Source organism: Myotis daubentonii, chromosome 16 (assembly GCF_963259705.1).
Source record: "Myotis daubentonii chromosome 16, mMyoDau2.1, whole genome shotgun sequence".
Taxonomy (NCBI): Eukaryota; Metazoa; Chordata; class Mammalia; order Chiroptera; family Vespertilionidae; genus Myotis; species Myotis daubentonii.
In genome coordinates, this window is record NC_081855.1 from 42,819,795 (window position 1) to 42,846,850 (window position 27,056).

Below are 27,056 nucleotides of genomic sequence, written 5' to 3' on the forward strand. Positions count from 1 at the left end.
CCTGGCCATGGTCCTTGCTCTGCGCATGTCTATCTAACAGCCAGGACTGCTGGTCAGGCCCAGGCCCAGGATGTTCTGAAGGACCAGGGCGTGAACCAGCTGAAGCAGCTGGCAGGACCCTCTAGGGGCCTCCTCATGAACTTCCGCATTGTACCCTCCTTATACCTCAGAGGTGCTTTGGGGCACCTGTGAAGTAAGAGTGAGGTGCTCTTCACCTACAAAACTTTAAAATATGGCAGGCACCCAGCACTGGCCGCTGGGAGGGGTGCCACAGTGACCTGAGTGGGGCCCATAAGCCTGGTGCAAAAGCAGCAGATCTGCCCATCTTGATGGGACCACATAGGTTTAACAATCTATATCCCCCTCCCTCCCCCCAAAAAAGCTTGCTGACGCCCAGAGAAGTAGAGGGGCCTGCTGAAGACCACAGAGCCAGTTCTAGGTGATGTTGAGTGGATTAGCCATGGAGTCCCAGTTCCCTGGCCCTGAGAACGCTCCCAGGCTACTGGATGCAATCATTTAGAAAGAGCATCTTGGGGGAGGTGGAGTGTGGAATGGCGGGACTGGAAATTTCAGAAGACAGCACAGAACACAAGACATGTCACTCAGAATCCGTTCCAGAACCATCTGTGCCGTGTTCCCTGCTTTCGCCCTCTCCAGAAGCCATCTGCTGACCCCAACCAAAGACAAACAGCCCATGCCCTAGCCCAGTGGTTCTCAACCTCCCTAATGCCGCGACCCTTTAATATAGTTCCACATGTTGTGGTGACCCCCAATTTCATTGTTACAAATTGAACATAATTAGAGCATAGTGATTAATCACAAAAACAATATATAATTATATATGTGTTTTCCGATGGTCTTAGGCGACCCCTGTGAAAGAGTCGTTCGACCCCCAAAGGGGTCGCGACCCACAGGTTGAGAACCGCTGCCCTAGCCAGTTTGGCTCAGTGGGTAGAATATCGGCCTGTGGACTGAAGGGTCTCAGGTTCTATCCTGGCCAAGGGCACATGCCTGGGTTGCAGGCTCGATCCCCAGTGTGGAGTATGCAGGAGGCAGCCAATCCATGATTCTCTCTCATCATTGATGTTTCTATCTCTCTCTCCCTCTCTGAAATCAATTAAAAAATTAAATTAAAAAAAGACAAACAGCCCAGATGCCTTTGCTTTCACATTTAATCAACGGAAAAGAAAGAAAACCAGTCAGACAGAAAGCTCAGGAACTGGAAGGCTGAGGGAGGGAGGGGAGGGGAAATGGGTTCAGACTGTGGGGGGCAGGGGCCTCATTATCCTGAGGTCCCTCAAATACAAGCGTCCACAGTGGGAGGGGGGAGGACAGAGTCAGAGCTAACTCGTGGGTGCACACACCTGTTCCATGGAGTGGGGCTTATGCAGGGGAGGTAGCACGCTGTTCAGAGAGGGATGGGGACAGGAGAGGGGCCCAGCCCTGCCCCCTGGGGATCACTAGAGGTGAAGGTGCCAGAGAGCATCAACACTGGAGATTCACCCTAAAGGGCCACCTGCCAACTCCCCAGCAATGTGCCCAGCTCCCCCCCACCCCCCGACCCCATCTTTTGGTCAGAGGTTAACCAGGTGAGGTGGGACCTGGCAAAGGACACCCCATTTTCCTCCCACTCCCAGTCCCCTTGGGCTGAGGGTGAGGGTGATGTAAGAGTTGAATTAAGGATAAAAAGAAGGCTGAATAAAGGGAAAAGAGGAGTATAAAGATGACTGCATAGTGGATGCAGAGCTATGCAAATGAGATGGGAGCAGACTTGACCCTGACATCTCATTTGCATATCTTATGCAAATGCAATGAGATCCCTAATATAATAAATATATTTCTAACTTTGTAATAAATATTCTGTTTCTTCTCCCTCCCCTTCCCTAGGAAATGGGCACACAGTGGTTCAGGGCCAGCTTGGGCTGACGCTGCAGCGAACATGACTGACATTCAGAAGTACTGGGGGGCACAGAGGCTGGGGCAGTGATGGCGAACCTTTTGAGCTCGGCGTGTCAGCATTTTGAAAAACCCTAACTTAACTCTGGTGCCGTGTCACATATAGAAATTTTTTGATATTTGCAACCATAGTAAAACAAAGACTTATATTTTTGATATTTATTTTATATATTTAAATGCCATTTAACAAAGAAAAATCAACCAAAAAAATGAGTTCGCGTGTCACCTCTGACACGGGTGTCATAGGTTCACCATCACTGGGCTAGGGGATCCCCTAGCAAGGACAGGCTCACCTCAGGAAGGAGCACAGAGAAGGATGAGGGATGATATGCCTGGGGAAGTTGAGGACAGCATTCTTTTCTCAAAAGGGATTCTCACCCTGGCTAGTATGACTCAGGTGGTTGCAGCATCGACCCATACACCAAAAGGTTGTGGGTTCGATTCCCGGTCAGGGCACACACCCAGGTTCCAGGTTCACTCACCAGTTGGGGCACATGGGAAAACGACCAATCGATGTTTCTCTTTCTCTCTCTCTCTCTCTCTCTCTCTCTCTCTCTCTCTCTCTCTCTCTCTCTCCTTCCTTTCTCTAAAAAAAAAAAGGGAGTCTCCTATTTTACACAATTGCCCTCACCAAGGACAGGAGAGTGGCATTTAGGGTCAGGGGACAATAAAAGAGCTGGAGGAAGATCTCTGGGCGGGTCAAGGCTCTAGAATCTGGGATAAGTGCCTCATAAGACAGGGGAGCTGCTGGGAAACCCTGAAAAGGGGACACAAAGAGTGACCTCCAAAGTGTCTCTTCTCCAAAAACCAAGCCCGACACACACATGCCAGTGGCAGAACCCAGACCAGGGGGGTCGCATGTGGACGTAACCTGCACAGAAACAGTATGGATGGCACCCCCTGGCGCTGGGCAATGAGGAGCCTGTCAGAGCACAGTGCTCACAGCTTCCCTCCGCATCCTTCCTGAGCCCCCCGCCCCCATCAGTCCTGACACTAGTGGACCACGTGGACCTGGCCAGAGCAAAGGCCACATGGACAATGGTTGTGAACAGGGAGCCCAGGCGTGTCCTCCCCATGGGCCATGGAGAGCTTGGAGCTCTTCGGTCAGTAGTAGCAGGCTCCTGGGGACAGGGCTCAGCCTCCAACCCCCCCCTGGCCTGGGCTGTGCCTGCTGCCCCCTGCCGGCCTGGCCCTGCAGGACGCAGAGCTGACCTGCGGGCACATTGGAGAAGTCCGTGGAGAGACTTCGGCAGTGAAAAGCTGTGGGTGAGGGAGATACCGGGCAGGGTCCATTCACGGGACTCTGCCTCGTTCCCGGGAGCAGAGAGCTGCACTGCCCCCAGCTGTGACAACTGGCTCATGCTTTGGCTCCTGCAGCCTTCCGGATGGCACCAGGTTGGCCCCACTGCCAGGCCTGCCTAGCTGCCAGGGGGCCTTGCACTCCCCTGGCCACATAGAAAAAGCCTAAGGCCTGCTCCTAGGACAGAGGGGTGAGAGGTGGGAGGAGCTCGGGAACAGGGTGGGGTGGCCAGTCCAGAGGAGAGAAGGTGACTGGAGAGGGGTGGCAGGGGCAGTGTACCTACTGACCACGTGGTCCCAAAGCATCTTCTCTTCTCTGGTCTGAGCCTTTGGGCGGTGACTGACACACTCCTGGGCACAGCGTGGCCCTCAAGAGGAACATCTGGTGGCTAATGGGCATCAGGAGGGGGCAGCACCTGGGCACAGAGGTACCCCACGAACACCCACCTCCCTGGCAGTGCATGCCTCTGCGCCGAAGCCAGTCTCGGGACCTGCGAGGAGCTGCTTCCCAGGGAGCCAGAGCCCCAGGGACTGGAGCTCAGGACTGTGGTTGAGGGTCATGGTTGGGAAAGGGATGGATTCAGGTCTCTGGGTCACAACCCAGAGGGGACAAGGTCCAGTCGAGCAGGCTCAGTACACCCAGCTGACAGGCACCCACTGCGGCTCCGTCCGCAGCTTCGCCATGGCGGCCTGGAGCTCGCCGAAGGTCCTCTCCAGGTTGCAGTTGACCAGGCTGAGGTCAAAGTAGTGCCCGTAGCCCCTCTGGATGCGGCTGCTCTCCTCCACCGTCCGTCTCAGGTCCGCCTCCTGCCAACACAAGGGGACCTCCCGCCGGTCAGTGTCCCCCACTCACCCCCATCGTCAGAGGGATCTACAGCCTGCCCCGCCCACACCCCTCCCCAAAGGCCAACCATGGTGGGCACAGGCTCCCTGGCTTGGAGCCCCTCCCTACATGTCCCAAGGCGCTCTCCTGCAGCCATGGACAGACACACAGGTAAAAGGAAGGAAGGAAATAGCCCTTAGTAAGAGCCAAACTTGGCACTAACATCTTAACAACTCGCCAAATTTTCACTACGGCTCTGCAAGGCAGGACTCATTATTCCCCATTTACAACAGAGAGAACGGAGGTACAACGAGTTCACACCGTCAGCCAGGGCTACACAGAGCCTGCCTGACTCCAAAGACAGTGCTCCCTCCAGTCCGATCAGGCAGCCCGAGAGGCACGTGTCAGACCTGGTACTGGTGCAACCCATCAGTGCCCGCCCGAGGCAACCCCCACCCCAGACCCAGTCCAAGCTGGTCAGGCAGGGGTGAGAAGGGACTTGAACGCTGACTTAAACAAGCGGAGATGGGAGCGCTGGGCTGGCCCAGCATGTCCCAGCAGCACCAGTCCTCGGAGTTTGTGGCCAGGGTGGCATGCAGCAGAGGGCAGCCCAGCCCCAACAGCCTCTCCAAGGCCTTGGCAATGCTGCCATGAGGGCCCTGAGAGCGGCAGTACCAGGTATGGCCAGCAGAGGGACACCTGCGCACGGAGCTCTGCAAACCCTATACCTCTAGGAACAGGCTGCTCCAAGAGGGGGGTGCCCTGCAGTCCTGCAATACCTGATTTGAACCCTCTCCTCCCAGCACCGCCGCCTCCCTAAGGCTAACTCATCCCGCTAGCCAGCCCTCCAGCCTCTGTTTTCCTCCCTCCCTTCAGCCTTTCCCAAGTTGTAAATAGCCCAGAGTCCCCCTGCCTCTGCCCACAGATACCCCACTGGCCCTCTGGGCTCCCAGTGGTCAGCACTGTCCCCACAGAGTGGACCGAGCAGTGAGCCTGGCAGAAGCTCCTGCCCCGCTGGCTGGCTGTGTCCCTGATGCTACGGGAATCTAGGCACTTCACCTCCTTGCTCAGGCTTCTGTTTCCACACCTATAGGTGGGAACTTCGAGTCCTCCTTCACTGATACCTGGGGTGGGTGCTCTCCCCTCCCTCAGCACCCCTTCTCCTCATCAACGCTGATCTGCCCCCTCCCACCGCACCTCAGAGCCCCTCACCGTGAGCTGCTTAGTAGACACCCCACTTTCCAGTGCAGCCCGGTTCATGGCCCGAAGGGTCTCATAATCAGGGGCCTCGATGAACACCACGTAAGGGACAAACTCCGCTGTTCTCAGCACCTTCACCGCCTGCAGGAGAGAGAGAAAGGTACATGTGGGGTGATGGGGGTGAAGATGGGAATGAATGGGACATCCGTCCTGGAGGTGGATGCTAGGTGAACAGCTGGCAAGTAGCTGGGGATGGGGTAACTGGAGGAGACTAGAGGAGCTGGGGATCTTGGAGGCTGAGAGAGAGGGTCTAAGGGGGCTTGGTCCCTAGCAGTAGTTGAGGGGTCGCTTGGGAGATAAGTGCCTGGAAATATAGGGAGGAGCGCTGGGGGAATCAGAGGACCCAGTGGGGACACTGGGCAGACTGGGAAAAGCAGGCCAGCAGTACCTGGGGGTTGACATCCAGCACGCACACCTTGCCGGCAGCGACCACACCCCGGATGGAGTCGATACGTGTGCCATACAGGTTGCCCTCGTATTCGCCATGTTCCAGGTAGCGCCCAGCACGGATGTCAGCCTCCATCTCCGCTCGGGACACAAAGCTGTAACCCTGGCCTTCCCGCTCTGAGTCTTTGGGCCGCCTGGATGTGTCTACAAGGAAGGAGGGGCCGAATGGGCACTGCTGCAGACACACATGCACATGTTCTACTTGCATCCCACAGCCCTAGGGGGGGCATGCTGCCCTCACATGCTCAGTTCTGCTGCCTTCCCACACTCTGTGCCCTCACCCTCTCCATTGGCACACACAGGCTTTATACATCCATATGGAGAGAAACCGGCCCAGTGCTCACAGAGGGGGAGCTGAGCCCAGAGAGGGCAATGTGGAGCCACAAAGCAAGGCCAAGCTGACCTGGTTCTTGCCCCCAGGAAGCAGGAGCTTTCACCCCAACGGGTTCTGTCACCGAGAAGCCCTGTCTTTCGTAAGGCCACACACAGCCAGATCCCTGCTTCACATCAGTGCCCAGCTGGGCTTCTAGCAAGTGAAACGTGAGAAAAGGAAAGGCAAGGCCAGGTCAGGCCGTCTGGCCACAGGCTCAAGGGACAGCTCCCCAAAACATCCCAGCCTGCAGTTTCCCCCACCAGCCCATAGAGGGCGCTCGCCCCACACCTCACACCCCAAGTGCTACTTAACGTGGTGCCCATGCATATGCCCATTCAGTGGACCCAGTGCTGGCCTCCAGGGCATTCCCACTTCCTGACCCGCACCCAGCAGGCCCAGCTCCCACTCACAGGGCACCGTGGTGCCATAGCGGTCTGGATCCCACATGATGAGCTTGTTCTTCAGGCTGCGCCGACCCACACCCTGAGCCCCGATCAGCACCAGGGTTTTCCGGCGGAAAGGAGGCATGCGGGCCACCTCCTCATAGATGAGCAGCTCATGGCGGTCAAACTCTGGACACGGGGAGATGGCGCTGCTCAGCAGGCTGATCATCAGGTGAAAGGGGTGGGGCAGGGTTCTCAGGGGCCAGGGGCAGCAGGAAGAAGCTGGGCAGGGTCGAGGGACAAGCCTGGCAGCATCAGAACCAGGGGAGCACATGCACAAGTCAGTGGTGCGGGCAGAGAGGGGATGTGCCAAGTTAGAGGAGGACAGGGGGAGGGCGCCTACAACACCCACCTGCATTCTTGGTGGTCAAATACATCATTCGTTTCTTTTTTTTCCCCGAAAGGCTGCCGCATAGGGTCCCTGGCCATAGAGAGATGGGTGAGTGAGGCCAGGCTGGGATGCAGTCAGATCCCAGAGGAGGACCAGGGCCATACCTGAGTTGGGCGTCAGCTCCAGATCCCGTTTAACGAAGGCTTTGCGCTTCTCCTCCAGCAGCTGGCTGGGGATGAGCCCAGCACTGCCTCCTTCCACGTGGCATGCCTAGAATAGACATGGGCAAAGCTCTGAGTGAGGGGACACCTCCCGAGCCCTGACCTACCCCACACCATACCCAGAGAGACGACAGGGGCACCCAAGGCTCACCTGCCACCAGTTAGCATCATCTTGGTTTACAATCTGGAGTAAGTCCCCGGCGTTGAAGCGCAGGCCCGCCTCCTTGCAGGGGATGAGGCTGTCTCGGGCCGGGTCATAGTCAAAGTGGCATTTCACAAATACCTGGACCAGGGATCAGGGAAGGGTCAAGGGAAGAAGCAGGGGAGGCTGAGGGGATGGGCCCTCTCCCATCCCCCACCCCACCATCCCCAACCCCTCGTGGAGAGGGGGGGTGTCATACAGTCCACCCTCTTCCCCCCTTCCCTCACAAAGATGAGAGAGGCCCTGGTACTGCCCCTTTAATAAAGGCATGATGCCCCCAGGCCTGCCTGGCCCGCCTCCCTGGTACCAGCCTCCCTTTGCATCTAGAACAAAAGGACTCAATCAGAAGGATGAGAAATGTGCTCAGGCCTGGGGCCCTGGCCCCACCTACTGAGGAGGCAGGGTCACCTGGTAAAGGATAGAGACTCTATCACCTAATGCAGGATCCCTCCATCCACTGACCTCCTCCCCTGGAGGTAGGGGCTCTGGCAGACGCTAGAGAGCCAATAGAAGTGGGCAAAGCAGCCAGACCTCCACAATCCACCAACAGAGAGGCCGCTGTACAGGACACCTGGCAATCCGACTCTGCGCACCCACACAGACACACAGGCACGCATGCAGCCGCACACCAGGCACTCGCTGGTACACTTGGGTACCACAGGCCTTGAATGCACACACGTCCCTTGCACATGCACACACGTCCCTTGCACATGCACACGGTGCCCAAGACGAGGGCAAATGCGAGTGTGTGCACAACACGCCGATGCCTGCAGGTGCCCTGGCCACTTGCCTCCCCAGCCGCAGATCCTGCCCGCTAGCTCGCTTTTCAACGCTGGTTGAAGAGTTGCTCCCACCCCAGGCCTGTGACCCTGACAGGGAGGTTCAGCTACCCCTCGGGCCTGGTGCTGGATGGGGACCTGGGTGGAGGGATTCACCTGGCGGGGCAGATGGGGCTCCTGGTAGCTGGGCAGGATCTTGAGGATGACGCTGCCGCTGGCGCTGCGCAGGAGCTCCTGCAGCGCACGGGGATCGCTGCCCACGGGCTGCCCATTCACCTCTTTGATGATGTCACCCACATGCAACAGGCCTTGCTGAGCCACCATTCCCCCGTGCAGGATGCGTGCGATCACCAACTCGCCACCCTCCACGCGGAATGTCACGCCCTGGGGGATGGAGAGAGGGTAAGATGAGCCCCACTGCTCCACATCAGAATCCTCTAATGGAGATTGGAAGATTCCAGTACCCCGATTTGGATCTCCAGGATCCCCTGTTCCCATCCCTACCCCCCCCACATAGCCCTCACAGACTTCCGCTCTTCCATCCTCTGCCCAAATTCTTCACTTACGGGAGCACTAAAGGCGGGAAAGTGGGCAGAACGAAGAGGGTTCTGGCACGTGTATGTATGCAGCTCATATGCACAGTCTGTGAGCCCCTGGGTCTGCATGGGCAGATCCCTGGGCAGAGCTGATCCTAACTACTAGTTACTCTCAATCCCCCCATCCGGACCGCACATCTGGCCCTGCCCAGCACCCTCACCAGATGTTCTCCAGCGGTCTTGCGGATGCCCACCATGCGCACAGCGTCAGGAGGCACCGGCTGGTTGCTGAACGTGGGATCCAGGCCGGGACTGGGGGGTGGTGTCTCATAGGTCTTTGAGGCAACAGAGTCGTGCGTCTCCAGGAGGGACTGGGGAGGTGGTGGGAAGAGAAGGGACCATGGGCCAGTGCCCTGCAGTCCCTTTCCATTCCACCTCCAACTTCCTGCCGGCCCCTCCCCCAGTGGCCTGCCCCAGTCGCACCCCAGCCTGGAGGAAACCTGAAAGTGAGGCTCCTGGAGGATGCGGGCCAGCTCAGCGGCTGTGCTGCTCTGTTCGGCCAGCTGCGCCAGGTCCCGTAGGATCTCCTGCACCAGCTCCAGGTTGTTGTCCCGAACAGCCTCCAGCTTCGTCTCCTCCAGCCTCTCATGGGCCTGGGGGTGAAGGTGGAACAGGTGAGACCTGATGCTTCCCCAAGAGCCCTGGTACCAAACAGTGCCCCCCATTTTCCCTCAGGTATCTCCCCATCCCCAAATCCTGATTTTAGACCCTTACATAAAAGGGAGAACACTATATACACTCTTTGACCTCTTGGGTTTTTTGTTTGTTTAGTAGGTTTGGTTTGTGTTTTGGTTTTTTAACTTAATATGCCCTGGAAATCACTCTATGCTACAATATGGAGATTTTCCTTTATTATTATTATTATTATTATTATTATTATTATTATTATTATTTTAATTACTGAACTTGACTCATTGTATGTTTGGAGTATCATAATTTATTCAATCAGTCTCCCCGGGTATTTAGGTTGTTCCAATGTTTTACTATTCTATATAATAGTGGTCGCCAACCGGTGGTCCACGGACCACTGGTGGTCTGTGAGGTCCAAAAGGTTGGCGATCACTGCTACATAATAAAAGGCTAATATGCAAATCGACCGAATGGAATGACCAGTTGCTATGACACACACTGACCACCAGGGGCAGACACTCTCCCACAGGGGGAGCACCGCTCAGCCAGAAGTTGAACTCAGGCTGGCAAGGACAGCGGTGGTGGTGGGAGCCTCTCCCGCCTCTGAGGCAGCACTAAGGAGCAGTGAGCCTGGCTTCTGGCTGAGTGGCGCTCCCACAGGGGGAGCAGGCTTAAGCCAGCAGTCAGACATCCTCCAAGGGGTCCTGGACTGTGAGAGGGCACAGGCCAGGCCAAGGGAACTCCCCATCTGTGTGCACGAATGTCATGCACCGGGCCTCTAGTAACAAAAAAAAGCTGCAGTGACTAACGCTGGCATAGCTGTTCTAACGCTGTGGAGAAGCTCTTCCATGTAAACACCTAGAAGCCTTGCTGGGTCAAGCAGTAAATACATATGTGGTCTGACAACTCCCCTTTATGGGGCTTGGGCTGCTCTGCCCTCCCACTGACACTGGATGAGAGACTTTCCGAAGCATTACCACCGAGTACTAATGATAGAGCCTGTGCTTGAACCCAGATATGCCAGCTCCTGCTGCAGAACCATAAGCCAACTGCGAATGCCACACTGCCAGTTCTTTGAAAGTTATTCCGTCCGCGGTCCCACTCCAACCTCTCTGGTGTTGGCAGAAGACGCCTAGGGTCATAATTAAGTAGTTCAAAAAATGAAAGTCCCTTGCCGAAACCGGTTTGGCTCAGTGGATAGAGCGTCGGCCTGCGGACTCAAGGGTCCCGGGTTCGATTTCGGTCAAGGGCATGTACCTGGGTTGCGGGCACGTCCCCAGTGGGAGATGTGCAGGAGGCAGCTGATCGATGTTTCTCTCTCATCAATGTTTCTAACTCTATCTCTCTCCCTTCCTCTCTGTAAAAAATCAATAAAATATATTTAAAAAAAAACAACACAAAAACTGAAAGTCCCAGAGACTGGTGTGCCAGACAGAAACATCACTTGCTCTTCAATCTGGATGTGACCATGTGATTGGCTTTGGCCAATGGGACATTAGCAAGTGTGATACAAGCAGAAGCTTGGAAAGTGCTTGGGATTTGGAGCTTGTCCCCGTTTGCGGCCGAGACGACCATATGAAGAACCTGGCGCCACCTCCCAGAGGATGAGAGACCTTGCCATCCCAGATGCCACAGCCTTCCAGCTGACTCAGCAGGCATGTGAGGCCATCCTAGAGCACCCAGCCCCAACTCAGCAAGCCCATACCAGAAAAGCCACCCCACTGACCCCCAAAACCATGAGAAATAAATCACGATCGTTTTAGGGCACTATGCATTGGGATTGTTTGTTACACAGCAGAGGTTAACTGATACACTAGGCTCCTCACCACTGAAGTCTCTGCTTGTCATGTCTGCTGGTCAGTGACCCCTGTGGACCCTCATTCTTCTGGGGCCGTGTCTTGCTTTGCCATCTCTCTCACCCTGGCCTGACCACAGGAGTAGGGTCCTTCCTGTGAACTCTGGCTAAGACTACATTGTAACACTCTTTATGATTTAAAAAGCACCTCCATGCCCTAACCGGTTTGGCTCAGTGGATAGAGCGTCGGCCTGGGGACTCAAGGATCCCAGGTTCAATTCCGGTCAAGGGCATGTACCTGGGTTGTGGGCACATACCCAGTGGGGAGTGTGCAGGAGACAGCTGATAGATGTTTCTCTCTCATCGATGTTTCTAACTCTCTATCCCTCTCCCTTCCTCTCTGTAAAAAATCAATAATATATATATATTTTTTAAAAAAGCATCTCCACATCCATGACCTCCCCCATCTAACCCCACCATGCCTCTGACAGATCAGCATCATTATCCTCACTTCTCAGGACAAGTAACTCAAGCTCAGACAGGCTGTCAGGTGTCCTAAAGCCACAGCCGACCAGTGAATCTTCCGACTCCAAACTCTGTGTTCTTTTTCCTGCACCTCATGTGGTGGCCTCCCAGCTGGCAGATGCCCCTACTGGTAACCGTTTGCCTGGACTTCTGAGCGTCACCTACATTGAACTCTTCACCTTAGCCTTGGCCGCCATTGAAACACCTGCTGCTGGACCCATGTCAGCCCTCCCAGATGCCAACCACCTGCCAGCCACCTGCTGTCTGCAGCCAGACCCCTAGATTTATCACCTTCCTGCCAGATTTGACTTCCCTCCAGCGCCTTTACTTCTCTGGGTTTGTCCCTCAGGCCCTGCCCCTCCCTGGTCCCAGATCTAACCAGCCTGGCCTCTCCCACACTGTCTGCATTCCCAGAGAGAGGAGGCAAGCCCAGCTCCATAGGGTAAGATAAAAAGGTTAATAGCTACCACAGGCAGTTCCACTCTACTCCATTCCTATGGGTTTCTGGGCCACTTTGCCGGGAGAACCCCAAGCCTTTACAGCTGGATCTTTGATAAAAGCACTTTGTCTATTAGATTAGAAATGTACTGCTACATACATAATCATTAAAATCGGTAACAAGGAGTCAGAAGTAGGTCCCGTTATCCAAAGCAAGTCACATGGTCAAGCCCAGATTGGAGAGTAGAGACAGCCCTTTGATGTGAGAAGTGGGAAAGTTACATCGCAAAGGGTCGCACCGGAGGAGACGGGAAGGATTTTCCTGAGCTCCGGCAGGAGAAGGGCGTTTATTTACAGCCTGACACAGTCCGTTGGCAACCTCTCTGTCAGGCTGCACTGTGAGGTCCCAGGAGGAGATGACAGACTCGGGCTCCATCCGGAGAACAAGCTGACAGTTCATTGCCATAGCCCTGGTACATGGTGAGCACACAATAGTATTTGTTGAATAGATGATGGATGACTGAGTGACTGAATGATTAAGTGGAGGACAGGGCCAGCCAGCCAGCAAGCCCATCATTGGAGAGCCCATCAAATAGGTTAGACAAAGCCCCAGAGATGAAGGCGACTGAGGGGGTCATGCTTTGGAGGGGACTGGCTAGAGGACCTTCTAACCCTGAGCTTCTGTCAATCCGAGTGACTTTCCTTATGTCATTGGCAGTCTCACTGTCAAAGCCATAGCTAACGTGACCCAGAGCTGATGTGGTCTAATAAATCCAATTCTGAAATCAGCTTTGGAAGGTTCACAATGTGCATATCAGCAATTCCATTGCCAAGGGCCCGCCCTAGAGGAACTCTCACAGGCAGAAGCAGAGGGGTGTGAGGACGTGCACATCCTCATGCAGCACTGTCCTTAATAGAGGCAAATAGGCCACAACGTCCCTGCCCTTCAGTGTGGAAACCAATGAATAAATACACTGGTCAGGGCACATGCAGGAGACAACCATTTGATGAGTCTCTCTCACATTGATGTCTCTCTCTCTCTCACTCTCTCTCTTCCCCTACCATTCTCTCCCTGCCTTCCACTCTCTTTAAAAAGCAATAGAAAAAAATATCCTTGAGTGAGGATTAAGAAAAAAAGCACACAAAAACGTTAAAAAATAAAATAAAAACACATATAAAGGGGCATTTACATCTAAATACATATATAGGCAAGCTATGCAATTCAGGATTATGACATCATCAACCTCAAGTCAATCCTGCTCCCTGGCTTTGCTGAGTTCCCGCTCTCCTCCCCTTTAGTGATTAGTTGAACCTTTACTTCCAAATTCCTCCTATTTTCCTGCTCAACCCCCAATCCCGAACTCCCAGCAGATGACTGCCCCACCTCCACTGGAAAATCTGAGCAATTACACATGATTCCATGCAACGCCCAGTTTGCCTCCAGCACAGCACTGGCACCTTTCTCGCCTTCCCTCCTCCTCCTCGGAAGAGGGGCTCCTTCTTCACCTGCCCCTCCCCTCGTCCACGCTGCTTCTCTCAGCTGAAGGCAGCACCAGCCCCACACTTTCCCTCTGCAGAATCCAGGGTGCCTTGCTACCCTCCCCCCCTCACCTTCCGTCCCCAACACCAAGTACTACCAATTTTCTTCCTAAATATTTCTTCACCCTCCCGTCCCTCAAGCCCTGTTGTTACCAGAGGTGTGGTTCAGAGCCACCCCCCGCCTCAGTCTCTCCAACTCCATGTGGCTGCCAGAGGGATGCTCCTAAAATGGCCATATTCCATCATCACCCTCCTGCTTAAAACCCATGGAAGACTCCATCCATGTGACTCACAGGACATCACAGGACAATGTCCAAGCACCCGGGCCCAGCCCCCAGTGCCCTCCACCACCTGCCAGCATCTCCGAAGCTCCCACCCCGTCTCACACCTAAAGCTCCAGCCTCACGCCAGTCCCCTGCACACTCACTCCCGACTCTTCTCACCTTTGCTTCAGCTTCAGCTCTTCCCATGGCCCAGGATGCCCTCCCCTCCCTCCTCATTCATCAAGACTCAGCTCAAGTGGCCCTTCCCCCTGAGTTAGGCAACTGTCCTTTATGCTCCCAAATGCCGACTGCATCTGCCCCTGTCACTGCTGTTACCAACTGTTTAATAACTCCCCCGTTTAGTGAGTCTTTTACCCGCCTGATGCATGGCAGGTGACCTTGTAAAAATGTGTGCACAAAATGCCCAATGACAGAGGGATAGGCAGGATGAACTCTGGAGATCCCACACAGGCATGCTCTCTCCCCCCTCCCATCACAGTCCACAAGCCGGCAGACACCACACAAGCTTCCACATGGGCATGCCCCACACTCAGCAGCCAGGCCTGGCACAGCTCCCCGACCTACAGTCCCCCAGCTACCATCTGGGCATGGATGGTCATGTATACCCCCCTCCAGGGGTCTCTTGTGCCACATGCCCCATTCCCAGGGCCCTGTATGTCCAACACCCCATCCCCCGCTGTGCCTCCCCAGACACAGTGCCCTGGTACCTGCCTCCTGGAGCACTATACCTTGGCCAGGGATCTTACTATGGGACTTTCCATAATGCCTCGCAGGAAGATCAGGTCCAGTTCTGCAGCCCCCGTGGCATTGGGAAGGGATCCCAAGTTGTCCAGGACTTGCTGCATGGCTGCGGGGAAGGGGTAGGCGGTGAGACACACAGGTGCCAGCTAGGCACCAGAGACCAAAACACACGACAACCGCCCCACCTCACGCCCCACAGAAGGCAGCCCCGCCCCAGCAGCACCTCCCTCTCTGCCAGGCACGGGAATGCCTGGGGTAGGGCCCTAGCGGGAGTGGCCGTGGCCTGTTCTGCAGGCCCTAGGTAATGCCAGCCTGGGCAGGTGGGAGGCCCCAGGCAGGAGGAAGTAGACTCTGATGTGGGAGGAGAGGGGAGAGGGCAGCACCAGGGAATCACAGGCTCCTCACTCCAACTCTGAATGGGCTGAAGACCCCGGAATCAGCCACCTGCCCCTGAAGGGCTCAGGAATGAGAGAGAGAGACAGCGCTGGGTCATGTTCCTGACAACAGGCAGCCATGCAGGAAGCCAGGGCCCACACGTTAGCTAGTGCAAGCTGTGCCACGAAGTCAGTGTGATTTTGCCTAACTCACTGGTCCTCACTGGTCTCCATCTTTCCCTCCTATATAACGGGTGGGTTGGATTAGATGGTGTCTATAAGCCCCTCAGCTTTGATAATGATCTATAATCATCCAGAAATGAATATAGATCCTAGGAAGCCAAAGCTGAGGCCCAGGACATTGGCAGGAGCTGGGAGAACAGGCCTGGCATGGCTGTGGGCGCCCAAGGCCAGAAGTCAGACTAAGTCGTCCCCAGGATCCGCAAACCCTCAGCCGGGGAAGGGACATAACCAAGGACATGAGGCCCCTGATGCTGGGCCCCAGCGGTATCGCTGAGACCTGAGGTAGGTGTTGCCATCAACCCCAGGAGAGGAGGGAGCTGCCAGCTGTGGCAGGTTCTGGGGGAGGAAAGGAGAAGCAGAGTGTGCCCAGCTGGGGGTCAGAGATGGGCAGGGGGTATCATTAACCTGCCACCCTGCCACCCACACCTACATCTGCATAACAGCCCCCAAGCCATGGAGGAGGAAGGGTGGAGACCGCCACTGGCACCCCTTACTGCTCTTGCCAATGCCTCCTCCTCCAGGAAGGAATGGGAATGGGGAGGAGGAGGCACCGAAACTGGAGCTGGCAGACATGGTTCAGGGGCTCCTGGACTCCCACCCTCCTCCCCCTCCTTCACCCCACCTTTTCCAGAAACAGCATCCTAGCCTGTCCTTCAGACCCCCCTGCCCAGGCCTGGGCTTGCCATTGGTCAGAGACCTGTAAGACCCCTCGGGGCTCAGAAAGATGCCATGGACCCTTCCCAGTCTGCAGGGTACCTCGGGGTCCACCCGCCTTAGCTGTCCTCACACACAGACTGCCCGGCCTGCCAACCCCGAGGAAGGACGGAGCCAGGGGAGCTGGCGCCCTCTGCCTAGGCCCGCTCTCCGGAGGGGCTGTGCCGCCGGACCCTCAGGCTCCCGGAGGCCCGGACCTGGGACACCCTCTCCAGGTGCCTACAGACCCTGTGGGGCCAGCTTTCCCCGCGGCCTCCGCACCCTCCTTCCTACCTTTCCTTCGGAGGTCGGCTTCCTCAGAGGATCCCCGGGATGTAACCCCCAAGGAGGCCCCGCTGCCTGGGCTGCCCGCCGTAGCGGCCCCCCACCCGGCCCCGGACGCCAGGAGCAGCCTGCACTCCGGCTTCGGGCTGCCTTCCCCGCCAGGGGCTGGCGGCGCTGGAGGAGGCGGGACTCCGGGAGGGCCTTCTGCAGGATCAGCCAATAGAAAGGTTCAGCTGCCCTGACCGCCTTGCTGATTGGTCAAAGGCGGGGGCGGTGGGAAAGAGAGTCCCAGTCCGGCCGCTGGCTGGAGCCCCCTCGGTTCAGTACCAGCCAGTGGGAGGGGGGAGGAGGGGGCTGAGAGAGGGGCCGGGGGTGCTGCCCCTTCAGATCTGGGGCGGCGCTCAGAGACCTTCCCCCCGACCTCTACTCTGTGTCCCCTCTCCAGGCCCAGTTTCCTTAACAATAACCCCTTCGAATCAAAGGAAACGCCTCTCCCACCCCCCCACCCCCCCAGAGCGACTCAGTCCTCCGCCTAACTCAGCCATTGGGGGTGAGGGGTGACAGGGAGAAAAACGAGGGGAATGAGAGATGGCACCACTGTGCCTGGGAAGGGTACCTTAAGCCCTTCTGACCCCACATCTCAGCTGTAACTTCTCCGGGTCCCCCATCTCCCATTAATTCCTCCCCTTGGATAAGAGGTGACTACCTGGTGGGCAAGTCGGGCATCTTGGAATTGTGGAAGGGAGAAGTGAGGGAGCATTCTTGCAGCAGGGACAAGGGCGGTAGAAGGGAGAGAGTTGGCATTTACCCCAGCCCAGCGCCTCCATTACTCTCAAACCCTGTACCCATGAGGCCACCAGGTGCTGCTCCTGCCACCAGCTCTCCATTCCCGGAGGAGTGGCACCAGCTTGCATTGCACCCCTGGTTGCCACGGCAACAGGAGGGCTTACACACCAGGACGTTAACCCTGGGATGCAAGAAAGATTTAAAGGGACAGCTCCATCTGAATTCAGCCTACATCCCCTCTGGAGTCAAAGAAAGAGAGGAATCGGGTAAAGGGAAAAGAAAGGCCCAGGCTGCCAGTCTGGAGACTCCAGGGGCAAGTTCTCTCCACTCTCAGCCCATGCTATCACCTACATATCTCTCAGCCCACCCCTAACCCTCAGGGAAAGGGCCACTCCACCTTCCTGGAAGCAGAGCTGGGGGCTCTCTGCGAGAGGAATACACCCATCCCACGCCCCCTCCACAATGACAATGACCATCTTGACCGAGGGGAAGGGTGGGAGAAGGACCTTGCCAGCTTCACTCTCTGCAGAGCCCAAGGCTGGGATCTCTCCCGAAAGGAAGAGGCCAGTGGGAGGGTAAACCTGACCTCAGAGGCTGGGGCACAGTTGTCTCTCAGGCCTGGAGGAAGTGTAATGGCCACCAAGTGAGGAGGGGAGAACCCACCGTTAGATTTTTTAGGGCAGAAGCTACTCCTGGGCACGGAGGGCTGCCTGCAGGAAGGGCTAAGAGCCTCATAGCCTCTAAGTCCCCCATCACCTCTTCACAGAAGATGAAACAGGCTTCGGGAGGTGCAGCAGCTGACTCCTGTCCTTTAGGTTTGGGAAGGCAGGAGCAGCCCAGGGAAGCAGGGGCCCCAGGAGTCCTCAGAGGAAATAAGCCCCATAGCCACAACGCTGGGCTCCCCTCCCTGCCCTGACCCCCCCTCACCCCACCGATGCCCCCATCACCTGGCCTGCAGCAAGGGAGCTAAATTGGTGAACCTTCTCCTCCCTCTGCCCCCCTGCCAGGCACTATTAATGGGTTTACTGGGCAGCCCCAGATTGAGAGGCCTTTAATCACAGGCTCAGGGATGGGCTTAATTAACCCATAAGCAGCTTACAGTGGGGCCCAAGCATGCCAGAGCAGGGGGGCGGGGCCAGGGGACCCAGCAGGCTGACAGGAAGTAGAGGCACTGAGCCTTCCAAGGCTGCAGAAGCTGGGGACATTGGTGCAGTCCCTCCACGGCAGGAAGAAGAGGCCTTTCCTGGGGGGCAATGGTGCCACAGTTTAGGTTCTGGCCCCTCACAACAGTCTTCACTTTCCTGGTTCAGTTTCTCAGAAGAGAGCAACAGTCATTTTAACACCATTGGGAGCCTGGGACAGCTTGCAGAGGCAGCTGCAGGGCCTCCAGCAAGGGCTACTTGGGAGGGAGGCACCTAGGCCATGAGAAAGACAGACAGCTCAGAGCAGGTTAGAGTTGTAGGGCCTTTAGCCTCTAGCACAGGGAACTTCGCCTGGTGGTCCCTAAAGTGTCCATGAACCCCAGAGTGGAATACAGATTTTGTGAAGAGAAGATCTCTATATATAAAGCCCAGCAACCGGAACGGCGAAACAACCAGAACAACTGGTGGCTATGAAACCCACTGTGGCGGCCAACCAGCCTGATTCAGGCCCTGATTGCCTCCCCCTGCATCCCCACCAGCCCACCCTAATTGGCCCCTAACACCCCGATGGGGGTGGAGCTGGCCACCAACTGCCTGCAGCCCCTCCCCCCACCGGCCTGGCCCGATGGGCCCCCACTAGGGTAGCCCGCCAGACCCCACCCATGCATGAATTCATGCACTGGGCCTCTAGTTTGTCTATAATGGAGCCCATGGCTGTCATCAGGTTCTCAAAAGGATCCAGGACCAATGACCTTGCCCCATCACCTCATCTTACAGATGGGGAAACCTAGGTCCCCAAAGGGAGGGATGACTCAAGGTTACAGGTTAACGAGGTAATAATTTGGAGCATAGCATCGTGAGTGACTGTTCCTAACGGTAACTCTCATTCTCTGACATAGCCTTGGAGGCTCCCACCAACCTCTTTACGGAACAGAAAACGGGCTCTGGGAGGCTAAGCAGCAGCTTGCTCCTGAGGCTTCCTAGCTTGTCTGGGTGGCCCATTCCCTTGCCCTTTAAAGCTCCTACAGAACCAAGTTGAGGCTTCCTGACCCGGCATCCTCCCTGCATAGCCTCCTACGCCCCTGCACACACACACACACACACACACACACACACACACACACACCCATCTCTAGCTGGTCCACTCCACCTATCTGGTGGGCACCGCATCATGGACTTCTCATCCCCAGGCTGGGCTGCTGTTGTCCCTCTACCTCAGCCATCCTCCAAGGCCCAGCTCCTAGGGGGTCACTTTCTCACCAGCCAGGTCCCATGCCATAGTCCTCCAGCAATAGTGAGTGTGCGTTATCTTTGGAGCGTTCATACCCCTGCTCTCCGAGGAAGTGTGTTAAGCTCTGTCTCCAGCGCTAACCTGCGGCAGGTGTGGGAGGGCCACGGAGTTGCCTGAATGGATGGCTGAGTGGCTGGGTAGATAGTGGTGTTCCTACAGGGACCTGTGGGAGTGCCTGGTAGCTGCTCCCCACCCTGCCTGGCACCCTCTGAACCATTAATATTAACTGACTTCCTCTCCCTTTCTTACCAGTCTCAGAGTTGGTGGCGGCAACCGGCATGGTGAGGTCAGCAAAGGTTCCGAAATGCCTCTCCTAGAGGAGGGAAAAAGGAGGATGAGAAAGGAATCCGGAAGGAACGTCCACTCACCATTAGCCAACAAGGTAAACGGAATGGTCCCAGGGTCCTGGGAGGCAGGAAGAGCAGGTATTTCGTGCCCAGTTCTTGGAGGAGGAGGTGACAGAGGATCAGAGAGATCAATTGATTTGCCCAAGGTCACAAAGCTAATAAAGAGAGCTACAATGAAAATCCAGGCTTTATGACTCAACAAAAAAATTAAGCGTTTATGCCCACCATCTGTCCTTTCTATTTTTTTAAATCCTCACCCAAGGACATGTTTATTGATTTTAGAGAGAGGGAGAGAGAGAGGGGGAGGGAGAGAGAGAGAGCCCTGAACCCAAAACCTAGTATGTGCCCTGACTGGGAATTGAACCTGCAACCTTTAGGTATATAGGACCATGTTCCAACCAACTGAAGCCACACAAGTCAGGAGGCTGTCCTGGATGTCTTTATTTATTTATTTATTTTTTTAGAGGGGTTGGGTAAGAATAGAGAATTTGAGTCAAAGGCAGGAAAGATGGGTGTCCCCAGACAGTAAGCTCCATGAAGTCAAAAACCACATCTGTTTTATTTTGCCTCTGGATCTTAGGCCTAGCCCAGTGTAGATAGATGCTCCACAGATGTTGTCAGTCTGTCTGATAGAAATGATGTCATACCTCCCTAAGGCCTCTCTGGGTTCCCCTTCCCCCCTTCTCCCCTTCCTAGCCCAGAGCTGGGACTAGGAGAGCAGGGGGCTTTGGGCAGAACCAGGTGTAGAGTTTACAGCCCTAGTTCCCATTCCAGAACCTCCCCAAGGTGGCGTTGGGTCTCCCATTTTTCAGGGAAAGGGGTGGGAGGGATTGAGGCGGGGCAACCCATCACCCTCCCTTCCTTTGCCTTCCTGGGTCTGTGCTGCTGAAGAAAACGCTAATTCCCAGTTGCCATGACAACAAAAGGCAGTGGCTCACAGCAGGGGTGGGGGAGTGGAGGAAGTTCCTGGCAGTGCCCACTTTAGGCCTGAATGTGTGCTGGGCCCGGGGAGTAGGGGAGCCACAACTTCACCTCCCTCCCAAAGAAAGGATTCTTCCCAGAGAGACCACGCCCTGATTTTAATAATATCCTCTCCCCTTCCCCTCCCAAGCCTGGGCACAGATAACAGAAATTACAAAGATGGCTGGACGACTCCCCTTCCTCCCGGATCTGCCCCTGAAGATGTGGAAGAAGGCAGCTTTCGGGGAGAGGCAGGGCACCTCCTGTCAGGCTGGCATCAGGCTGGGAGAAATGCTCAGGATCCACGGTGCCAGCCGGCGCCCCCAGCGCCAGGCCCCGCTGTCCCTGTTCCTAGAGAGCAGCGGGAAGGGCTCTCTTCCTAACGACCGGGAGCCTGGCACCTTCTGGCGGCTGGCGCTGCTCTCCGGACAGGGGTGCGGACGGAGGACTCCGGTGGTCCGCCTTGGGTAGAGGCGGGAGGGTGGGAAGAGGCAGGGGGATTCTGGCTCCAGAAGCCTGGCCCGGCTGCCTGCGTTTTCTCCCTGAGGAGTCGGTTCCCACGGCAGCGGCTCGCCTTGCCCATCCCCACCCCGGTCCCCGAGAGGGCGGGGTCCGGCCGTGCCCACGGAGAACGGCAGTGCCAGGCGAGCCGGGCTGGCTCGGGGCCAAGGCCCGGGGCCCGGGCATCTGGGAACTCTCACCGCGGCTTCCAAAAGCCAGGGCCCGGGTGCCCTCTCACCCCCACCTCCAGGCTACCCACCTGACCCGGAGTGGGCTGGGGGTGCGGGCCCGCGGTGAAAGGGGAGGTTTTCTCCAACCTCACACCCACCCCTCCATCGACACACGTACAAAGAGACGTGGGGGAGAAGGTCTGACAAAGGCGCTTTGAAGACCCGCAGGTCGCGGGGGGTGGGGGTGGACAGCCTGAGGGATGGGGTGCTGGAGGCCGGCGGACTGCGCGCAGCCACAGCCGGAGCGCCCCCGCCCCCCGGCCGGCCCTAACCCGCGGGGCGCTAGGACCTGGGGGCAGGGGGGCGTGTTTCGAGCCATCAAAGAAGGCTCTTTGCTCGCGCGCCCGCGGGAGACCCAGGGATGAGGTCATTGAATGGCTGTCCCCAGCCCCGTCCTCATTCCGCCCCCCTTAGGTGACCGAACTCTCCGACCCTGGCTCCTGGTTCCGATCACCGATCCCCTCCCCAATCTCCAGGCTCTAACCCTGGCCCTCGACCCAACCCAAGCCCCCCACAACCTGGGAGGAGGAAGCTGGAACGCGCCCCTTCCCTGGACCCTACTCCCAGGGAAGATTGAGGTGTGAGCCTCCCAAGGGGGGCCGGGGAGCCGCGGAAACGCCCGCAACCTCTGTCTCGCGTCCGCACCCCCGGAAGCGCTAGCAGCGCAGTTCTTACGTAATGCCAGGCTCCGAGGTCCCCCGAACCCGCACAGCCCCCCGGTCCCGCACAGCTCGCCAGCTCTGTGCCCGAGGTCACGTTGGAGCCTTTGCCGCAGGGGCCGGGACCAGTGACAATGGGCAGTGGGGTTTGGTCTCTGGGGGGCACCCGAGAAGGAAGGGGGGACGGGAGGTGGCGAGGGAGGAGGTGAGCCTGGGGGACGGGGTCCGGGGAGACTGGACCCGGAGAAGAGGACCCCAAGTGCCGTGTCTGGATGTAGAGGACACAGAGGTGGGTGCTGGCCCGGGGTCGGGGGTCGCCTACCTGCGCGCGGGGGAGCCCCTGGCTCCGCGGCTCCAGCGCAGCCCGGCGCTAAGCGCTTATTGCTGTCAGTCGCTACCCCGGCTCTTAAAGCGGCAGGGCCTCCTCTGCGGGAGGGGGCGGGGCCGGGAGGGGAAAGGAGGGGGCACGGGGCAGCCCCGGGGAAAGCGGTCTTTCCGAGCAGCTAGTCGGCAGGCCGGGAGGTGGCGGTAGGAGAGACGTCTCACAGCCCACGACACCCCGCATGCTGCCCACTCAGGGGAGCACGAGCTGGGATCTGCACCACCAGGGTCCCCTTCGCCGAGAGATCCCTTAAAAGGGCGATGATGAATGAACGACCACTCCGCCCGTTTCCCGCAGTTTAGATCCGTGTTCGAGTTCCCAGCGCGCCTCGCTTTTCCTCGTGATCCTCCTTTCCAATCGGGAAAGGGAACAGGGGGAGTTTAGGGAGGCCGCCAAAGAGCAGGAGATCCACCCCCCACCACCAGGGCCTCGGGCTCAGGGGCAGTTTTTAAAGACTCGAATGATGGATACCTGGATCCCCGACTCTCTGGAACAATTTGCAAAAAAGAAGCGCGGGGGGCGGGGGGGCGTCTTCGAGAAGGGATTCAGGACCCTATATTAAGCCTGGATCAGAGACCTGGTCCATACCCCTGTCTACGGAATACAGAAATTAGTAACTCGCTACCCTTCGTCAGAGGCCCATCTCAAGAAGTAAATAAAGGGTTAAACCTACTTGCCCGCCTTCGCCAGCCTCTGGCTCCACCCCAGACCTTCTAGTGGAAGACACTGTAAGGCCAAGAATGCTAGGAGCTCCCATTGCCCACCCTTTGCTCAGTGCATGGAGCCTTTGGGACCAGCCCCGTCCTGGGTGTCTCCCCATCCCCTCCACTTGCCCTCTGGAATATGCAGGAGTTATCCCTCTTACGTACTTACTGCGCTGCTAAGGAGCTTATCCTGAAAACTTGCTTAGAAATCTCAGAAATGGGTTTGACTTGGGAATTCGTCCCAGAAGCAGAAGACGGACTGGTCCCTGGGTCCCTGGAAGCTCCGAGGGCACAGGTGTATCGGTGTACAGGCAAAAGCCGTAGCACCAGGCCACACTCTCCCCAAAGCCCTCTCTGCCTTCACTGAGGGAGGAGAAAAGAGCCAGTGACTGCAGGCTTCTGTCTCAAACCAAAGAGGCTCCCTGGAGACACTGCTTCTAACTCTCCCCCTGTCTTCAAGCCAGAAGATCCTCCTAATTCAACTCAAAAAGAAGTTCCCTTCCCCTTACGAAGGCTACCCTCCACTCTCACCTGACAATCTCTGGGCAAGGAGTCGCTCTGCCATTTGCATTTGGTTGGGAAGTGGAAGGATCCCGAATCCCTCCAAAACATTAATTACTTCTCAATCAAGTAACTGTTGCTACACAGCAACCCCCAGCTTCAGTTCCATTCAGGGTCCCTAAGTCCAAGTGAGAGCCCAGATTCTGGCCCACTAGGGAGGTGGAGCCCAACTCATTATTCTTACTAGCCGCTTCCCCCATTAGCCAGTCAACAGTATCTCTCTGTTAAGGACTTCGTAAAAGGCTGGCCCCTCCCATCTGTTCAGGACCTTATAAGTTGTTTGATTCTCACGGAATCAAAGCTGTATTGAGTAACGTTGCACTTTTGGAGCCCTGTGAGGTTGCGGGGCGGGGGGTGGGGGGGGCGGACATTTCTGGATGCAGATGCTCCTATTCTGTTCCAGACGAAGCGCCAGCTTCAGGAATACTGAGTCAGATAGCAGCTTCAGTGCCCGTTTCAGTGACTCCTGGTTTCTTGGAGCTCACAGCCTGGGTAGAGCTCACCACCACCACCGGAGGAGGGTGTCAGACACCCAACACTTTCTGGTGGTATCACTGAGGGATATAACGGAGGTGCAGTAAATGTTCTAAGCTGGGCCCAAAGGAATGAGGGTGCGACTGGTGGGGGGTAGAGTATCTGGGAAGTGAAGCCGGTTTGAGGGGTCCACAATGCATGGCAGTTAGGGGCTGCCACTCCGGTGGGGGTGGGGTGGGGTGGGGTAGGGATAAGGAAGTGGAGGGATGAGTCCTCCCCCTCTGGGGTCTGTAGTTAGCTCTGCCTTCCTCCCTGCCTCGTCCCAGAGGTTACAAGGATGAAGGCAGTGTCTCTGCTTCCCCAGAGCTTTGGGAGTCAGGGCACAGAGAGGAATAAAACTCAGGGTGGGTATTCTGAATTTCAGTAGATCTGGAGCTGTACTGAGTAATGTTACACTTTTGGTAACGGCCAGCAGGGGCCGCCAACAGCTATCCTGAGTCTATCTTTTCTACACCCACCCCCTCAGACTCCTCTCCCCCACCCCTGCAGTCTTGTTCTGGTAACCTTTTATATTGGCTGCACTTCTCAGTAAAAAATTAAAAAAATTTTTTGAAGTTTGAAACCCTCAATGCATATATGTTTTTATGTTTATGTCCTATATAATAAAAGGCTTACATGCAAATCAACCCAACAGTGGAACAACTGGTTGCTATGACACACACTGACCACCAGGGGGAAGATGCTCAATGCAGGAGCTCTCCCCTGGTGATCAGTGCACTCTCACAGGGAGCACCGCTCAGCCAGAAGCCCTGCACACGGCTGGCGAGCTCAGCAGAGGTGGCGGGAGCCTCTCCCACCTCCATGGCAGCGCTAAGGATGTCTGCCAGCTTAGGCCTGTTCCCACAGGAAGCGGGCCTAATCCATCAGTTGGACATCCCCTGAAGGCTCCCAGACTGCGATAGAGGGTGCAGGCTGGGCTGTGGGACCACCCCCCACCCCTACTCCCAGAGTGCACTAATTTCATGCACTGGGCCTCTAGTATTATATCTTTGCTGTTGAACTAATATGTGTATTTTAAAAATTCACACACCAAAAAAGAATTTTAAATTGATTATTTAAAACTTTAAATAGAAGTTCCAATATTTTCTTACTACACACCAAAGGATTTTCTGGGTGCATCCCACTTTCGAAACCACTTTTCTAAAGGAAAAGATGCACCTCCCCCCCTTAATCCCAGCCTCAACAGGTAGCTCTGCCTCCCCTCCAGGACCAAATCAAACCCTCCCTGGAGAACAAGTGTCCTGGCCTCTTGTTCTTTTCACAACCTCCTGACAGCCTGAAACTCCTCCACCCTCTCTACCACCACCACCACCACCATCATCACCACCAGCCAGTCACACACCAGCCTGCCTTGTACCACATCAGACTGCTGATCTATAGGATAAAGATGAAAAAACTCTCCCAAAAGCAGCCTCCTTGCCCTCTCCCGCCATCCCAAGAGCAGCTGGCAGGGATACCCTAATACAAGAGCCTCTGGCTCTCAGACACCACCTTCCTCCTCCAGCACAGAAAACTTAGTCATTTGTCCTTGGTTTTCTCATCTGTAACATGGGGGGTTGGGACATTGGGACTCAGTTACTAAATTCCCTTCCAACTCGATCAAGGTAACAACTTCCCGCTCTGCTGATATAGGAGATAAAAAGCTCTTCTTCCCAACAGGAATTTACAAGAGGTGGCCTCTTGGTAGGTATTTCTTAAAATATTGATTATCCCACTCAATAAATACCCATTCCCACTACTGTGAGGTTGAGGACAGTGGCTGTATCTCACTACCACTGTCACTCCAGCACCCGGCACAGCGCCTGCCTGCCATCGAGTGGGTGCTCAGTTAACACGTGGTGCAGACTCTGGGGGCGGGGCCACATGACAGTAGTTTGGGACGCTCCCAGTGATGCTGATGTACAGCCAGGGCTGGGAAAAGGTGTGTGTAAGGGATCACCAGCAGGAGATGTGGCCCGTGGCCCTCGGGAATTAGACTGGGCAGGTGTGCTGCACAGGTGAGGACTGCTGAGAGGACCCCGAGGGAGCTGTGGACGTGCAAGGCACTCGGGGTAGCAGGTAGAGCTGAGGGAACCCAGAGCAGAGGGAGATGAATGTGCCCCTCAGAACAAGGGAAAAGAGGAGGCCTACAAGCATGGTGGCCCCGCCCGGCCGGTGTGGCTCAGTGGTTGAGTGTCCACCTGTGAACTAGGAGATCACGGTTCGATTCCCAGTCAGGGTTGTGGGCTTGATCCCCAGTAGGGGGTGTGCATGTGCAAGAGGTAGCCAATCAATGATTCTCTCTCAACGTTGATGTTTCTATCTCTCTCTCCCTCTCCCTTCCTCTCTGAAATCAATAAATATGTATTTTTTTAAAAATAAGAATGCAAAAAAATATCATCTTCAGTTGAGGATGGGGAAAGAAATGATGGTCTGGAAATTATTGGCATTTTGTTGTTCAGAGAAAGTAAGGGTCAGATAACTGGTTCTCGCTCTGGTCCGGCTGAGGAGCGGCCTCGCTCCGTAAGAGTGCAGGGAGCAGATGGAGTAGCCCCTGTGGGAAACAGTCTGGCAGGTCCTCAGAAGGTTAAACAGAGAGCTATCACATGACCCAAGAAATCCCACTCCTAGAGAAATGAAAACCTATGTCCACACAAAAACGAGTACACAAATGATCACAGCAGTATTCATAATAGCCAAAAA

The 27,056-nt window shown here is 56.1% G+C and overlaps 1 protein-coding gene across 7 annotated transcripts; it reads right to left on the reverse strand.

Moving 5' to 3' along the window:
• Window positions 1-1,154: 1,154 nt before the first annotated feature.
• Window positions 1,155-22,607, reverse strand: MPP2 (MAGUK p55 scaffold protein 2). Of its 7 annotated transcripts, none has more exons than XM_059670322.1 (13): window positions 22,516-22,607; window positions 19,746-19,809; window positions 14,688-14,788; window positions 9,171-9,323; window positions 8,892-9,041; window positions 8,291-8,518; window positions 7,305-7,436; window positions 7,097-7,202; window positions 6,954-7,022; window positions 6,569-6,730; window positions 5,727-5,929; window positions 5,291-5,419; window positions 1,155-4,062 (listed from the first exon to the last, which is right to left on the reverse strand). In XM_059670322.1, exons 2-13 carry the CDS (start codon window positions 19,774-19,776, stop codon window positions 3,886-3,888), a joined length of 1,641 nt encoding a protein of 546 aa, XP_059526305.1. In that variant the 5' UTR covers window positions 19,777-19,809; window positions 22,516-22,607; the 3' UTR covers window positions 1,155-3,885. The 7 variants fall into 7 exon arrangements, with proteins under 7 accessions (XP_059526305.1, XP_059526303.1, XP_059526306.1 ...); XM_059670320.1 differs by having other exon boundaries at window positions 14,670-14,788; XM_059670323.1 differs by lacking the exons at window positions 19,746-19,809; window positions 22,516-22,607 and adding exons at window positions 15,271-15,299; window positions 16,287-16,371 and having other exon boundaries at window positions 14,670-14,788.
• Between the last annotated feature and the right edge of the window lie 4,449 nt (window positions 22,608-27,056).

Excerpts from the sequence above, each read along its gene's own strand:
- MPP2 (XM_059670320.1), bottom strand. The coding sequence starts at position 19,776 with ATGCCGGTTGCCGCCACCAACTCTGAGACTG. Across the intron at positions 8,519-8,891 it reads AGACCGCTGGAGAACATCTG|GGCGTGACATTCCGCGTGGA; the intron begins GTGAGGGTGCTG and ends TCCATCCCCCAG. Across the intron at positions 5,420-5,726 it reads TGCTGGATGTCAACCCCCAG|GCGGTGAAGGTGCTGAGAAC; the intron begins GTACTGCTGGCC and ends TCTCTCCTGCAG.